This window comes from Plecotus auritus (genome assembly GCF_963455305.1).
Source record: "Plecotus auritus genome assembly, chromosome: 8".
NCBI classification, from domain to species: Eukaryota; Metazoa; Chordata; class Mammalia; order Chiroptera; family Vespertilionidae; genus Plecotus; species Plecotus auritus.
In genome coordinates, this window is record NC_137782.1 from 173,337,148 (window position 1) to 173,352,234 (window position 15,087).

Genomic DNA, 15,087 nt, shown 5'->3' on the forward strand with positions numbered 1-15,087 from the left:
ACGCAGGAGCTGGACAGGCCCGGCACCCAGGGTCCGTTGGTTCTGTGCGGGTTTGGTGGGTAGGAGCGTCACTGTCTGCTCTCGGCCTTTTCTGCCAGCTTTTTGCTGTCGACGTTAGGTGTCTAGGAACGTAATTCTCTTGGATTCGGCAGCAGCTCAGTCAGGTTTGCCGCGGACGACTTCTCCGGGGCCAGGTTACCCTGTGGCCTGGACACCATGCATGAGGCGTCCTTCCAGCCTTGGGGCTTATTCTGCACCATTAGGAGTTTATATTAAAGGAGCAATCATCTCTCTAGGGGAAAGGTATAACCGTGCATAGACGCTGGGTTGCATCAGATCAATTCCAACATCCAAAGTATTATTTAACAATCTTTTTAGTACCAATTAAAAATTGTTGTTATAATAGCAGTACACACATAGTTTAAAGACCTGATGTTTCTCCAAGGTTTGTTAAAAATGTTGACTACCCCTCTGTCCTTTCCTCCTCTTCTTCCCCCTCCCCCCTTACCGTCCCTTCTCCCCCCCTCCCCCATTTCCACTTCTCCTGAGAGAAACCCTTTTTAGCTGATTATTTTGGTGTGAAACTCTGTGTCTCTTATTAGTGCTGCTTCTTGACTGCTCAATGCCAGGCATTGTCTTCCTTACCTGCCTCCCACTAACATCCTCCGTAGTAACGTTGGCGAGTTGGTGTTCGGCATTTTTGTGGTGGCGACCATGCAGATGTTCTTCACATCCAGTGGGCGCACACTTCCTGATCGCACTTCCTGCACAGCCTTGTCTTCCCTGGACTCGATAGTGGACTTCTTGTTTGTTTTCTCTGTTGTCATCACTACTTAGCCCTCAACTCTTGGCCCGTTGTCTCAATTGCATCTCAAGAAACGTACGTGAAGATCAGTAGTTAGATTCATTTTATTTTCCTGACCAGCCTCTTCTACATCTTTCCGCCCTGCTCCATCTGGCCTGGGCATCCGGGAATCCTGCTCCACAGCCGTCATCCTGGGGATCCGCTCCCCGCTCCCCACGGTGGATGCAGAACTGTGGGGACCGCAGTATCCTGAGGAATGTGGCTTCCAGCCAGACGTGCGTCAGGCAGTCGGGAGGGTGAAGAGATGTCACACCTGCAGGTGCTGGACAACAACAAATGGCCCTCGCTGCCGCTCTTCCTCAGGAAGTTCCTTAGGGTTCTCTCCTCAAAACAAGGGAGAGCAGGAAAGAGTGCCGGGAAGCCCGTGGCTGGCTCGGTGCCACGCGGCAGGGCTGGCTGCGGGTGACCCTTTCAGTCCTGAAACCTGGGTTCTTCCACTGGGAAGTTCTCCTGGGGAAAAACTGAAGTGGTTTCTCTCTGCTGTGGTCCGTGGTCGCGTGTTCATACTCAGAGTGAAGGAAAAGGAGCGGAACGACGCGTCCAGGCGGCGGCAGGCCCGCAGGCATGGTGTGGTGGCCTGGCCAGGCTGTTTATGGGGGAGCTCCAAAGACACTGTCTAGACCAGGGGTCCTCAAACTTTTTAAACAGGGCGCCAGCTCACTGTCCCTCAGACCGCTGGAGGGCCGGACTGTAGTTTAAAAAAAAAACTATGAACCAATTCCTATGCGCACTGCGGGCCCGGGACGCGTCGGCTGCTAAGCAGGACAGGCAGCGGCACCCGGCGGGCCGGATCCATGTCCTCGGCGGGCCGCCTGTGGCCCGCGGGCCGCAGTTTGAGGACCCCTGGTAGACACTTCATTTGCGGCCTTTCTCTTGGTTGGTCAGATTCTCCTGTTGGAGAATGACAGCTCAGCCACCAGCCTTCTGAGAAGTGAGCATCAGAGTCCAGAGGGGTGCAGGGTGCAGGGTGCAGGTGGGTGGCATCCCCTCCGTGCCAACCGCTTCCCCTGCCTCCGAAGTCTCGGCTGGAGAGCCCAGGCCCTAGGCCTCCCTCTCTTGCTTCAGAATCTCCTTGCCCCTGTTCCCTTTGCTGGCCTCCGCGTCCCGAAGGCTTGGCAAAGCCCCTTCCCACGTTTTCAGTGGGCGGGGTTCTAGCAGAGATGATGCTTCTGCGGAAACCACCATCTTTTCTCAGAAGTCTGCATCGCCTTCATTTCCCGGCCCTCATGGCATTGGAATAATTAATTTGTTTTAAACGTCAAACATTCCTCAGCTGGGTTACTATGTTGGGGAAAATATTAATGAGCACCCTACTCAGATCTACAGATCTACTTCTTTGAGGTAGGGCTTAGATATAAACAATACTTACAAATGTTCTCCAAAGGTGAATGGCAAGTGTTTGGTGTGCATACATGAGCATTTATAGGCGGATCACTAGCCAGACACTTGTAAACTACCGTAGAACATCACTCACTGCATCTGATCCTGTGAACACACACAATTAGACGCGGAAAGTCTCTGGGAAAGTATTTTCCCGGCTGGGTCGGAAGAGTTTTCATTTTATAATTGTTCCTCCAACTCCTGCTCCTGCTTGTTTTAGGCAAAGCAATTTATTTGTTTTAGAGAAGAGAAAATCTTAGGAGTCCAGCAGCGTGTTCTTCAAACATGCTTCTGTGCCCTGGAAGGGGTGGAAGAGCCCTGTCTCCCAGGGGCTCAGCTGGGGCAGTGACTCGCACACACCCGCCCCCGGGTCGTTCTTGACTGCTGCCCCTGTGCCTCCTCTCCTGGTTTGGGAACGAAGTTGAAAGACTAATTTTATTTTTCCTTCTTTTTTTTTCTCTTTCTTTTCCTTCACTATTTTTAATTCAGGATAGTAGCTATACTTAAGCCAGGTTTCAAAAACATATATTTTCTTGAAAATGTTACTGAAGAAAATTCTTTCTAATGTATTAAGCCAGCCGTGGGCAAACTACGGCCCACAGGCCGGATCCGGCTGTTCTATCCGGTTCTCTTGCTCTCCCCTCCGCTCCTTTACTTTGAATTTATATTAGTTCACACAAACACTCCATCCATGCTTTTGTTCCGGCCCTCCGGTCCAGTTTAAGAACCCATTGTGGCCCTCGAGTCAAAAAGTTCGCCCACCCCTGTATTAAGCATAAACTTAGTCAGAAAGGCTTGTTCTTAGCTCATATGTGTGATGGCCAAGTAATGCATGCCATCTGTGAATCAGTTCTGAAAACAAATTCTGAAAAAATTACATAATAATTTGCTAAGTTACGCCTCATGCAGCTTATTAATTTATAGTTGAGTGAAACGTTTTAAAGCCATCTTTCCGGTCAGACTTTATTCAGGTATTAACTTTAAATGTTTATGTTCTTTTTACAGAGCCTTCCTAATATTCTCACCGACGATCGGTTTAAAGTTATGTTTGAGAACCCTGACTTCCAAGTAGACGAAGAGAGTGAAGAATTTAGGCTTTTGAATCCACTTGTTTCAAAACTTAGTGAAAAAAGGAAGAAGAAACTAAGACTCTTAGAGCAACAAGAACATCCTGAAAAGGTAACGTCCTGTTTCTCGTGTTGCCCCTGCTTCCGTTGTGTGACGGTCTCTGTGCTCCGAAGGGGCTGAGCAGAGCTGAGATGTGCGTGTGTGACCTGCGGCTTAGGAGTGCGCCTGGGTCGTTCCAGGCATCTTCCCGATGCGGGCGCTGTCACGTACTCCGAGGGGCTGATGCTATTTAAAAGAAAGACGGGGCCGGTGTTCGGTTGGGGAGAGGAGCTGCTGCTGACTATTTTTACTTTCAGGAAGAGGAGGAAGAGCCGGAAGGAAGGCCGAGCGATGCGGAAAGTTCTGAGAGCTCCGATGATGAGAAGGGCTGGGTCGACGAGGTCAGGAAGCAGCGCCGGCTGCTGCAGCAGGAGGAGAGGGCGAAGCGGCAGGAGCGGCTCAGGGAGGACCAGCAGACGGTCCTCAGGCCCCAGTTCTATGAGATCAAAGCAGGCGAGGAGTTCAGAAGCTTCAAAGATTCTGCCACCAAGCAGAAGCTGAGGAAGTGAGTGCGCGCCCTTGCACTGGCTGGCAGGGCCTTGCTTCTCCCAGGGCATGTGGCCCTAAGCATGGCACCCCGGCCTTTGGGTTATGGTAGGGGAGCATCACGGGCCTCGGGGAGCCCTGGTCTCATGGTGATTCTCTCTCACAGCTTCCTGAGGGGCAGTGTGCATGCAGTGAGGGGCAGTGTGCACGCAGTGAGGGGCAGTGTGCACGCAGTGAGGGGCAGTGTGCACGCAGTGAGGGGCAGTGTGCATGCAGTGAGGGGCAGTGTGCACGCAGTGAGGGGCAGAGTGCACGCAGTGAGGGGCAGTGTGCACGCAGTGAGGGGCAGTGTGCACGCAGTGAGGGGCAGTGTGCACGCAGTGAGGGGCAGAGTGCACGCAGTGAGGGGCAGTGTGCACGCAGTGAGGGGCAGTGTGCACGCAGTGAGGGGCAGAGTGCACGCAGTGAGGGGCAGAGTGCACGCAGTGAGGGGCAGTGTGCACGCAGTGAGGGGCAGTGTGCACGCAGTGAGGGGCAGTGTGCACGCAGTGAGGGGCAGTGTGCACGCAGTGAGGGGCAGTGTGCATGCAGTGAGGGGCAGGGCAGTCTCGCTGGTGGTAAATGTGTACTGGGACGTGTTTATGCCGCAAAGGCACACTGTGGGTGCCCCTGTTTTTCCCCATCGGCCCCTCGATCAGTCTTCTGTGCAGTGGCCATTGACGTAACAGTCCTTGCCTCTTGACAACGCGTTATTGTAGAAAATTAGGGTTTCAGTTATGCTTACCCCCATAGGCTGCAGAAGTTGTGCCAAAGCCCCTATCGCACGGAATGCGACACCTCAGTCATCAGTGTGGACAAATCTCAGAGATTCCCAGCAGCCACTGTGTGCCAGCACTGGGAGCCAGGGACGGTGTGTCAGCTGAGTAAGGGTCAGGTCTCGTCCAACCCGCCCCGTGATGTCAACGCGACGGAGTAAAAGCAGCCCGCGCTTGTTGTAGAACATGAAGGCAAAAGCGTAGAGGCGTAGAGGGTCCCCAGAGCCCTCCGGGGAGACACCTGGGTTGTAGAACAAAGTGCAGGGAGAAACTGGGCCCCTGAGACCGGCTCACTGGGCCCTGGTCCCGGCTGGAAATGATGGAGCCTGAACGGGGGTGCGGGGGGGGGGGGGGGGCCGAGGAACAGACAAGCCCAGGCGCGGGCTCTGCGCTAGGAACAGGAAGGTGCGTGGCACACACCACATCCTCTTGGGTCCACCAGTTCCATGTCAAAGCAGGAAGGACAGACGTTGAAGTGTCTGCGGTATAAATAGCACCGTGAAAAACAGGCTTAAGGCCAGAAGTATTAAGTCTTGGTGGGGCTTAGCACAAGTGACTCCATTTGGGGCCTGTTTGTTTGTTTATTTATTTTTAATTTGTTTTTATTGATTTGAGAGAGAGGAAGGGAGAGGGAGAGATAGAAACATCGATGATCAGAGAGAATCGTGCATCAGCTGCCTCCTGCACGCCCCACACTGGGGATCGAGTCCCCAACCTGGGCCTGTGTCCTGACCAGGAATTGCACTTTGACCTTCTGGTTCACAGATGGACATTCAACCCCTGAGCCACGCCGGCCAGGCTTGTTTATTTTAAAGGATTTCTTTAGAGCATATTACCCAGTGATGGGATTCCCTGGGCCAGCGAAAGGGCGTGTGATGATAAGGCCAGATCACCCTCCCAAAAGTCTTAGAGCACTTTGCGCTCTTATGAAAGTGTTTCCCCCACTTGCAACACCGTGGATTCTAGGAATCTTTCACAGACTTACCCACGCGGATAACTGAGGAGTCAGAGTCCACGAGGTAGGGGCTCTGACGCAACATCTACAAGCTGAGAGCCTCGAAATAGAGTTTTCAGTGACTTTCACAGCACACGTACATATCTGTCACAGTCATACTGTACAGTATTTAAAACAAGTGCTTAAATTTTAAAATACTTAAAATTCACCGTTTACCTATGGATCCCATTTCTCCATTCCCTGTGATGTAGACTATAGAGGGTGATGCTTTTATTTTGAGTTAATTCCGCCTTTCTAAATGCCAGACGATAGCACTGCCCTTGTGAATATCTTCCACTCCTCTAGTCCATTTTCACGCAAAGTGATTTAAAATCTCTCAGTTGAGCATTATTGGTTTTTTTTTTTTTTTAATATTTTATTGATTTTTTACAGAGAGGAAGGGAGAGGGATAGAGAGTTAGAAACATAGATGAGAGACGGACATCAATCAGCTGCCTCCTACACACCTCCTACTGGGGATGTGCCCACAACCAAGGTACATGCCCTTGACCGGAATCAAACCTGGGACCTTTCAGTCCGCAGGCTGACGCTCTATCCACTGAGCCAAACCGGTCAGGGCGAGCATTATTGTTAATCACTGTTTTAATTAAAGAAATATCAGTGCGTGTATGCTGTAAAGCCTCCAACAAGTAAGTCGTTCCACTGTCCCGGGCCTCTGATCAATATCTCATTCGATTTTCCTTTGTAATTCGTGCCCACTTTTCTCCTTTAATACAGCCCTACTGATAATTTAGGTTCCGCCCTGTGCCTGCCCCATCCTGCCCTGAGTAATTCTTCTCACTTTCAACCTTCTGAAGCCCATCTCTGTCTTCTTGGCAATCCCCACACATGTAGGGGGGTGATTGTCTATCTTGTGACAGTGAGATTCCCCCCTGAAATTCTCTCAGCTCCAGGGGTGGGAGGGCAGCCTGGTGGGAGGGCAGCAGCGCCAGGAGGGCGGCGGGCGGCGGGCGGGAGGCGGGAGGCGCGCTGTTCGCTCCAGTAGCCGCTTTCCGGGTCTGTCTGCTTCCCCCGTCGTCTCTGCGCTCACACAGAGGCAGCAGCCCCGTCTGTACGCTGACTCGCAAAGGCTTTCCTGGAGCAGTCCTCGCTCGGCCCTGTGTCTGATCTCCTGCCACGGCCCCCAGCGCCTGTCTCTCCCCGCAGCAGACAGGACAAGTCCTTGCAGGCGCGCAGCGCAAGTACGTGGGGAGAGACCAGAATGTGTGTGCCTGCCGCCGAGGAACTAGGTCATTCTTGGAGGAGGAGTAATTGCCCACCATTTACCTGAAAAGCCTTTTTCTTCCCAAATTAGTGTTTTCTGTGTGCCACCTTGTCTCCGTGGCTCCATGGTTCCTCACCATCCCTGTGCCGTTGACACTGGAGGGTTGTGGCTCCTGGGGACAGGGAGGAAATGAGCAGGTCGAGAAACCTGCTGAGGCTGACAGTTCACACGCGAGGCGAGTCAGCTTACACTTCTCTTTTGAATTACTGTTTTTTTAAAAAGCCAAAGTCAGTCGTAATTTCATGCCATTTGTCATGTGGAAGCTTGTCATCTAGAATCCTTACTGGACACATTTCCTGAACAAAGCTTGATAAGTCAAGTGTGGGCTGACACAGGCCTGGAACCTGGGTCTTAAACTTGAATCCTGCGTCGCCTGGGGCAGGTCACGTAACATCTTACCTCCCTGTGCCGTCTGTAAGGGTGGAGCTCTAGAAGGACGGCTGGCGGAGAGCTGCAAGGATGGATGGGGAGCTCCCGGTTACCGACAAAGAACATGAGTTTGGTCTAGGGCAGGGGTGGGCAAGCTTTTTGACTCGAGGGCCACCATGGGTTCTTCAACTGGACCGGAGGGCCGGAACAAAAGCATGGATGGAGTGTTTGTGTGAACTCATATAAATTCAAAGTAAAGAAGCGGAGGGGAGAGCAAGAGAACCGGATAGAACAGCCGGATCCGGCCCGCGGGCCGTCGTTTGCCCACGGCTGGTCTAGGGACTCCAGGTTCTGAAACTGAAACACCAGGAATCTCTCCAGCCAGAACAAGAAGTGAGAAATCAGGATAAACTCATCTCTACACTGAAACCACAGGTGGAAGATCTCAAACGGACAAATCACGGCTTGGAAGACTATGTTCGGGAACCCCTGGAGCGTGAGGAGGTGGCAAGCAGTCAGACGGACCATTTAACGAGCCGCATGAGCATCTTTGTAAAGAACTGATTAAAATGGACCAACTAGCAGAGCAGCTAGAAAAAGAGAAAAGTTTTGTGGTGGACACCCTCAACGAGGGACTTGAAGGAGCGAAGTATTTGAAGGACATGTCACAGCAGCTTGAGGGATACAAGATGGCTGCAGCACCCGCCCCGGCGCAGTACAGAGCAGTCAGCCTGACGAGCTTAAAGTGGAGCTGGCCTGAAATTCCATATCCAAGGAGCACTGAGGAAGCCACGGGGAGACTGGCTGAATTCACTTCCAGCGAAATAATGTCAGAGTATTGGAAGATACAGTAAAAAGACTTAGATCTATAATTTTAGAGACTGAAAAAGCACAAAACAAATCTTCCAGAGTTGATTCCTTTGTCAAGACTTTAGAGCAGACAAAAAGTACTACAGGAGTGAAGCTCAAAACCTGAGAAAGATGGTCAGAAGTAGGTCTGAGAGTCCAAGACGCCCGTCTCCATCTTCCCGGGTACAAACTGCTTTTGAAGACGACAAGAGACGGTGAAGCGCTTAAATGCATGCTGGAAAAATAGCGTCATTTGGCAGAAATTCAGGGTAATATCAAGGCTCCCACATCTGAGAGAGGCAAGACCTTCCTTCTTTATGATCAGGCTCAGGAAGAAATTGCTCGACTTCAACAAGAAATTATAAAAATCTGTAAGCCTGCTAAATCAACAACAGCACATGCCATCCTCCCGCGGTGGGGACTGGAAGAGAGAGCCCTCACTGATGGACGGAGAATGACCACAGGGCGAGATAGTCTGGGGAAAGGCCAGAGATTGCCCAAGAGCCTGCATTTAGTGAGAACGCGCACTGGGAACGAAGGATGGAGCATCTGGCGAGTGCAGTCCCCGATGTAAAGAAAGATCACTTCTGCACTTGGGGCTATAGACTGCCCGTGGCTTTCCCCTTTTCCTTTTTTCTGTGTTCAGAGAAGTTACTTTTCTAAATAAGGGTTACAATCCTAAAATATGGAAGGTGGTATATCTGGTGTAAATTGTCAGTTCTTTGGTGTTCACTTTATTTTAAAATTGTGAGTAAAATCTGTTTTATGTTTAAAAAAAAGGATAAATACTTCTGTCTCGGGATGTTGGAAGGATTAGTTGGTGTGTAAAGAACGTTAAAGATGGAAGTGCTTTAAAAAAAAGGATAAATACTTCTGTCTCGGGATGTTGGAAGGATCAGTTGGTGTGTAAAGAACGTTAAAGATGGAAGTGCTTTAAAAAAAAGGATAAATACTTCTGTCTCGGGATGTTGGAAGGATTAGTTGGTGTGTAAAGAACGTTAAAGATGGAAGTGCTTTAAAAAAAAGGATAAATACTTCTGTCTCGGGATGTTGGAAGGATCAGTTGGTCTGTAAAGAACGTTAAAGATGGAAGTGCTTTAAAAAAAAGGATAAATACTTCTGTCTCGGGATGTTGGAAGGATCAGTTGGTCTGTAAAGAATGTTAAAGATGGGAAGTGCTTTAAAAGTGCTTCTTCGAGCACGCTTGCTTAGGAAGGGGCCGCGTTGTGCTCGCCCCTGTGTCTCACTGTACATACCAAGAAGGCAGGTCCGTGCGCTCTAGTCGCCGTAAACCGGAGCGCTCGCCGGGCTGCCATCAGACGCGGCTCGGGCTGTCACGGAGCACCCCCGTCCCGGGGCCTCGCAGGAGCCGAGCTGCACTCGGTCATCGGCAGAGCTCGGACTCCCTCAGGAAGGGGGCCTTCCACACAGCCACCCCCTTATTCCACCGAGCTCTCAGCACTGACTTTAAAGGGGACGTGCAACCTCAAGTTGGTGCTGGCAGGGTTGGAAGGGAAGTGTATTTTCTCTGTTCTGGGGAGGGAACAGAATAGAAAACAAAACCACATTCTTTCCTTTCTTCCTTCCCTCTTCCAGTTTAGACATGGGCATGAGAGGGTGTTGCTTCAGCCTTTTCTCCAGACGGATTAGCGCTGATGTTAAAAATTATTTAAGGTGTCTGTAGGCTTAATTCCGTTTCCCCCTGAAAACCAGGTTAACAAAAAGGGCCAGTGTTTTGATTTTTCCAGTAAAACATTATGACGACATGCACTGCTGGTTTCTGGGCCACTGGGACCCGAGAATAGCCGTGTAGAGCGGAGAAGTCCTGGCCCCCCGAGGCCGTGGGGAAGAGTGACTATTACGTAATTAGCACAAAATTCACGTTTCACATCTGGGTTGTAAAGAGGTGGTGGGAGGGTTCGTTAGGCAGAGGAGAGGGAAGTGCAGGGCAGCAAACCATGGCAGAGACCCTGGAGAAGTCGGACGCACAGGAACTGGAAGGGGATGGAAGTGTCAGGCACGTGGGCAGGCAGTCTGCGGCGGGAAGTGGGAAGGCGCCTGGAGAGGGCGTGACCGGGGCTGGGCCGAGGGCCTCATCGCTTTGCTCCCTGTGGGAACGGGCTGGGCCGAGGGCCTCATCGCTTTGCTCCCTGTGGGAACGGGCTGGGCCGAGGGCCTCATCGCTTTGCTCCCTGTGGGAACGGCGGTTCGTGGTTCAGGCTGTTCCCGCTGTGGCTGGTGAGTGGCCCCGGCCAACCTCGGGGTGGGGGGCAGGCAGAGCTCTCCTGCTGCTCCGTGGGGACGCGGAGGGCCAGGTGTTCGGTCCTCTGTAGGAGGCAAATGAGGCGCTGAAATACTCACATCCTAACCCAGCCGTGGGCAAACTACGGCCCGCGGGCCGGATCCGGCTGTTCTATCCGGTTCTCTTGCTCTCCCCTCCGCTCCTTTACTTTGAATTTATATTAGTTCACACAAACACTCCATCCATGCTTTTGTTCCGGCCCTCCGGTCCAGTTTAAGAACCCACTGTGGCCCTCGAGTCAAAAAGTTTGCCCACCCCTGTGACCTAACCCGTGCAGAAGGGCCCCTGACCATGACACACAGGCTTCAGAAATGGGATTCAGTGAGATAAATAGCAACCTTTGAACTTAAAATATTAAATGAGTAGGGTCTCTAGCGGCCGTTCCTGTGTGTCTGGTGAGCATGGGGAATGGCCTCCATTCTTCCCACTGACTGTCAGCTGAGTGCCGTTTTCCCTCATTGCCACATGTGTAAAGGTTTATCCTCAGCTGGTCATTCCTAATTAAAACTCGTTTCGAATGGTACATCCAAACAGTGCTAATTATTGTGCATTCTCTTCAATCTCTCCCAGCAAAACCCTAGAAGATCGGCTGAAACTTGAAGCAAAAAATGGGACGTTGAATGTCTCCGACACCACCGTTGGCAGCAAGCAGCTGACGTTCACGTTAAAGAGGGTGAGTCGTTTTCTGATGTCACTTCTTGACTCGCTGACACCCGGCGGCAGAGTGGCCTGTGGAGGCTGTGCCCCTGGGCGTCCTCCCCGCGGCCAGGGCCTCGAGGGCTGAGGGCACCCTGCGTGCCTTCGGCAGAGCCGGGCGATTTTCCAGGGTCCTGGTGACCCGAGGTTGGCACGGCTGGTTTCTGGGCCACGGGCATCCGAGAGTAGCCGTGTAGAGCAGAGAAGTCCTGGCCCCCCGAGGCCGTGAAGCTTCTGTGGCTTTAAGGACCAGGGATGGGTGAGTGAGCCGTTGGTGACAGCCGTGCAGCTGCCAGGAGCCGGAGTTCAGAGGGGACTGGTTGCTGGGGGTCCGGTTCTCACGGTTCCTGAGAGCCTGTCTTCAGGTTCACACATGAGGCCTGGCACACGTCCGAGGAGGAGCAGGTGCTTCCATGTTGGCTGTTAGCTAATGAGTAAAACTAGAGGTTTTATTTTTCCAAACACTTTTTCTCATTCAGTAGATTTCCCTTAATATATTTTGTTATCAAGTGGGAAAGAATGTCAAAGATCCTACCTCTGGTTTTTAAAAATGGAGATGTAGTTCAGATACCTTAAAATTCACCCTTTCACAGTATGCAGTCAGGTTTACACTGTGATCATCACCATTACCTAACCCCAGCACATCCTCATCACCCAGAAGGAAGCTCATGTTGCCCCGTTTCCCCGGCCCTGGGCAGCCACTGGCCTCTTCCTGTCTGTGGGTCTGTCTGCTCGGACATGTCCTATAAATGGAATCACCGCGCTTCCTCTTGCGCCGGCTGCTCTCACTCACCGCCCTCAGGGGAACCCACGTGGCAGCTGGAGAGAACGCCCCTCCTTTTAGGGCTGAGGGACCCTTCATCGTGCGGAGAACACGTTTCGCTTGTCCATCGGTCTGTGGATGGACACGTGGGCCGTGTCCCCTGTCCTGCTGTTAGGAATAGGGCTGCGTGGGACCTTGGGTAGAAGGTTTTGTGTGTGTTCGTTGGTCTTGGGGGTGTGCCTAGGAGAGGAATTGTGACTCACAACTTTCCGAGGAGCGGCCAGGCTGTTCTCCAAGGCGGCGGCCCGTTGGCACTCCCAGCGGCCGTGCGCAGAGGGTCCAGGTCTCCTCACCCTCCCTGCACGTGTGTGGTCGTCTTCTCCATGGTCGTCATGTCTGTTGTCGTGTTAATGTGCGTCTCCCTGATGGCTGTCAACGTGGAGCATCTGTGTGTGTACTGACGGCCATTGGTGTATTTTCTTTGAAGAAATGTCTGTTCAAATCCTCTACCCGCTTACCTGTGACCCTTCGTGGCTCTCCGGTGGCATCAGCCTTGCCATGTGATAAGAACTCTTTTTTAGTTAGCATTCATCATCTCACATACATGTAATAAAAAGCAAAAACAAAGAAGGCAAACTTTCCTCATGACAAGAACTCCTGGGGTTTACTCTCAACAACTCCCACACATGCCCCGGGTCCCCCAGCGGTGAGCGGTGAGCGGTGAGCGGTGAGCGGTCGGCGGTAACCAGGCATCGGCGCACACGCCGCCCAGCACCTGCCTGTGTTGGAACCGGAGGCTGTACCTGCCGACCGACCGCCTTGCACCGGCCCCTCCGCCTCCAGGGGATTCTTCGTCCGGAGTGAGAGCGTTCAGGACAAGCAGCCCCTTTAGAGCAAACAGGGCAGAGGCAAGCGGGCGCCGGGCGTCTGTTTCCAGCCGGAGGAACTTGTGTCCCTGGCAGTGTTTCTCCGTCGCTGTCTGTGCGGTCCTGCCAGCTCCAAAGCACCCCCGAAGCCCTGGGCCGTGCTGCAAGCTGCTCAGCGCTCACCGCAGCGGGCACACGGGGCTGGGAGCGGCGGGCACACGGGACACGGGGCTGGGAGCGGCGGGGACACGGGACACGGGGCTGGGAGCGTGGCGGGGACACGGCACACGGGGCTAGGAGCGCGGCGGGGACACGGGGCTGGGAGCTCGGCGGGGACACGGGACACGGGGCTGGGAGCGCGGCGGGGACACGGCACACGGGGCTGGGAGCGCGGCCGTTTGGAGCGGAGCAGCCAGCGGGGCGGACTGTCTGCCAGAGGCTTCGGGGTTCAATGGGGACAGGTCTCTGGCTGTCGAGGGCAGTTTCTGTTTCTGAAAACAGCCAGGATCTTTGGGACCAGCGCTGGTGAAGGCGTGCTTGGTCGTGGGAGGGTCACGCTGCGCTTTAGTGCACAGGAGTCTTGTTTTGTTTGAAGACGGTGTGAATAAGCCGGGGGCTCCCGCTTGTAAACAGAAGAGCGGTCGGTGGCCTCTGAGCGGTGCTGCCTCCTGAAGGTGGCTCTTCCCCAGGGACCGTCCCTTCGGGGCGTCCGGCAGCGCTGGCTGTGCGGGGTGCAGAGCCAGGCTTGTGCTTTGTCGCCGGGGCTCTGTCAGGGCGCCGGTCCCGCCCGGGGGTGGAGCTGCCTGTGTGACAGGGACAGGGGGCCTTGGCCTGCTGCTGCAGCCTGGCCGCGTTAGTCAGGGCGGAGTCTGACCGGGTGCCCTGGGCGGCTGGGCTGGGCTGGGCTGTGAGTGGCGGTCGTGCTGTTGGCATTCCGATGGTGACCAAGGGGATGTGGCATTTTCTTTCTCTTTCCCTCATTTAATTTTCTCCTTCAGTCTGAGCAGCAGAAGAAGCAGCAGGCGGCCGAGAAAATGCACCGGCAGGAGAGGAAAGCGCTGCGTCGCCCAGCCGGCCACCTCAAGTCCAGGCGCAAGCGAGGGCGGCCCTTTCCCTGAGGGGACGACGGCGCGGACTCAGGAGCTCCGTCCTCCGGCTGGTCATCGGCGGAGCACGAGGTCCGCTCCCGCCTCCACGGTCAAGACTGGCAACTCGTCCAACGCCTTCTGGGTCAGAGCGGTGTCCCCGGGCACAAAAGGTGTGCCCCCCCGAAGATCGTCCTTTCCCAGTTTCCATCAAGTGGACCAGTGGTTGGTGTTTCACCTTGTGAAACGGGAGCCGTGGCCTGGGGGGTCCTGTGCTGACAGTGACGCTGAGCATGTCCCGAGCTTCCTCACAGGCCCGCCTCTCACAGTGGACCACCCAGAAGCACGCGTGGCTCAGCTCCTGCAGCCTTGGTCATGCATGTGTGTGTGTGAGTGAGCTCGTGTGTATATGTGTGTGTGCGTGTGTAAGTATGCTGGTAGGTGTGCTGCTGATCTATATATCAGTTTGGGATTTTTTAAAATATTTTTATACCAAGAGAATATAAAGTAATGGAAATAACCTCAACAAGAAATGGAAGCTACTGGGTCTTTTTTATACTCAGCTCAAGATTACGGTCAGACTTCTTTATGTTTCTCACCGGCATAGAGAGAAACGGCTGGAGCAAACATTTATAAAAATAAACACTTGTGCACGAACGGCTTCTTTAAAAAGACCCTCTCCGTGAGCTCATCTGAGAGCTGACCGGTTCCTGTTCCTCACGCGTTGGTGTGGTTCTGCCACTGGAGTGGCGGCGGAGGTGGTGATGGAATCCAGCTGGGAAGCTGTAGGCTACTCGGTAGCATAACAGGCTGCGAGGCTGTCACTGCCTCGGGCCTGGATCCAGGGTCCCCATTCCTCTGCGTCTCTGCTCTCCTTGCTTGCCTCCTCCCGTTCGGCCCGCTCTCTCAGCTCCCCCCTCTCTCCGGTGCTGTCTCTGCTCTTCTCTGCAGACCAGCTTGCTCCACAGGCAGAGCCAGCGTGGCTCCCACATCCACGTCTGTGGTCTGAGACGTAGATTTTTTTCCCACAAAGTGCCTGTCAGTGTCTGTGCGGGTGTCTGCGGGTGTGTGTGTGTGTGCACGCAGAGATGGTCACCAGAAAGACCCTATCCCCAGCTTGTGTCGGGGTGCCCGCGGCCTCCGCCCACTCAGTGCCTGGTGCTGGC

At 53.5% G+C, this 15,087-nt stretch overlaps 1 protein-coding gene across 1 annotated transcript in view; it reads left to right on the top strand.

The window, feature by feature from the left end:
• Window positions 1-14,588, top strand: part of NOL10 (nucleolar protein 10) — a 68,568-nt gene extending 53,980 nt beyond the window's left edge. Inside the window, exons 18-21 of the mRNA XM_080685501.1 lie at window positions 3,251-3,424; window positions 3,670-3,917; window positions 11,082-11,184; window positions 13,835-14,588. Coding sequence (XP_080541627.1) covers window positions 3,251-3,424; window positions 3,670-3,917; window positions 11,082-11,184; window positions 13,835-13,954 — 645 coding nt within the window. The 3' untranslated portion in view covers window positions 13,955-14,588. The remainder of the gene's footprint in view (window positions 1-3,250; window positions 3,425-3,669; window positions 3,918-11,081; window positions 11,185-13,834) is intronic.
• Window positions 14,589-15,087: the final 499 nt, after the last annotated feature.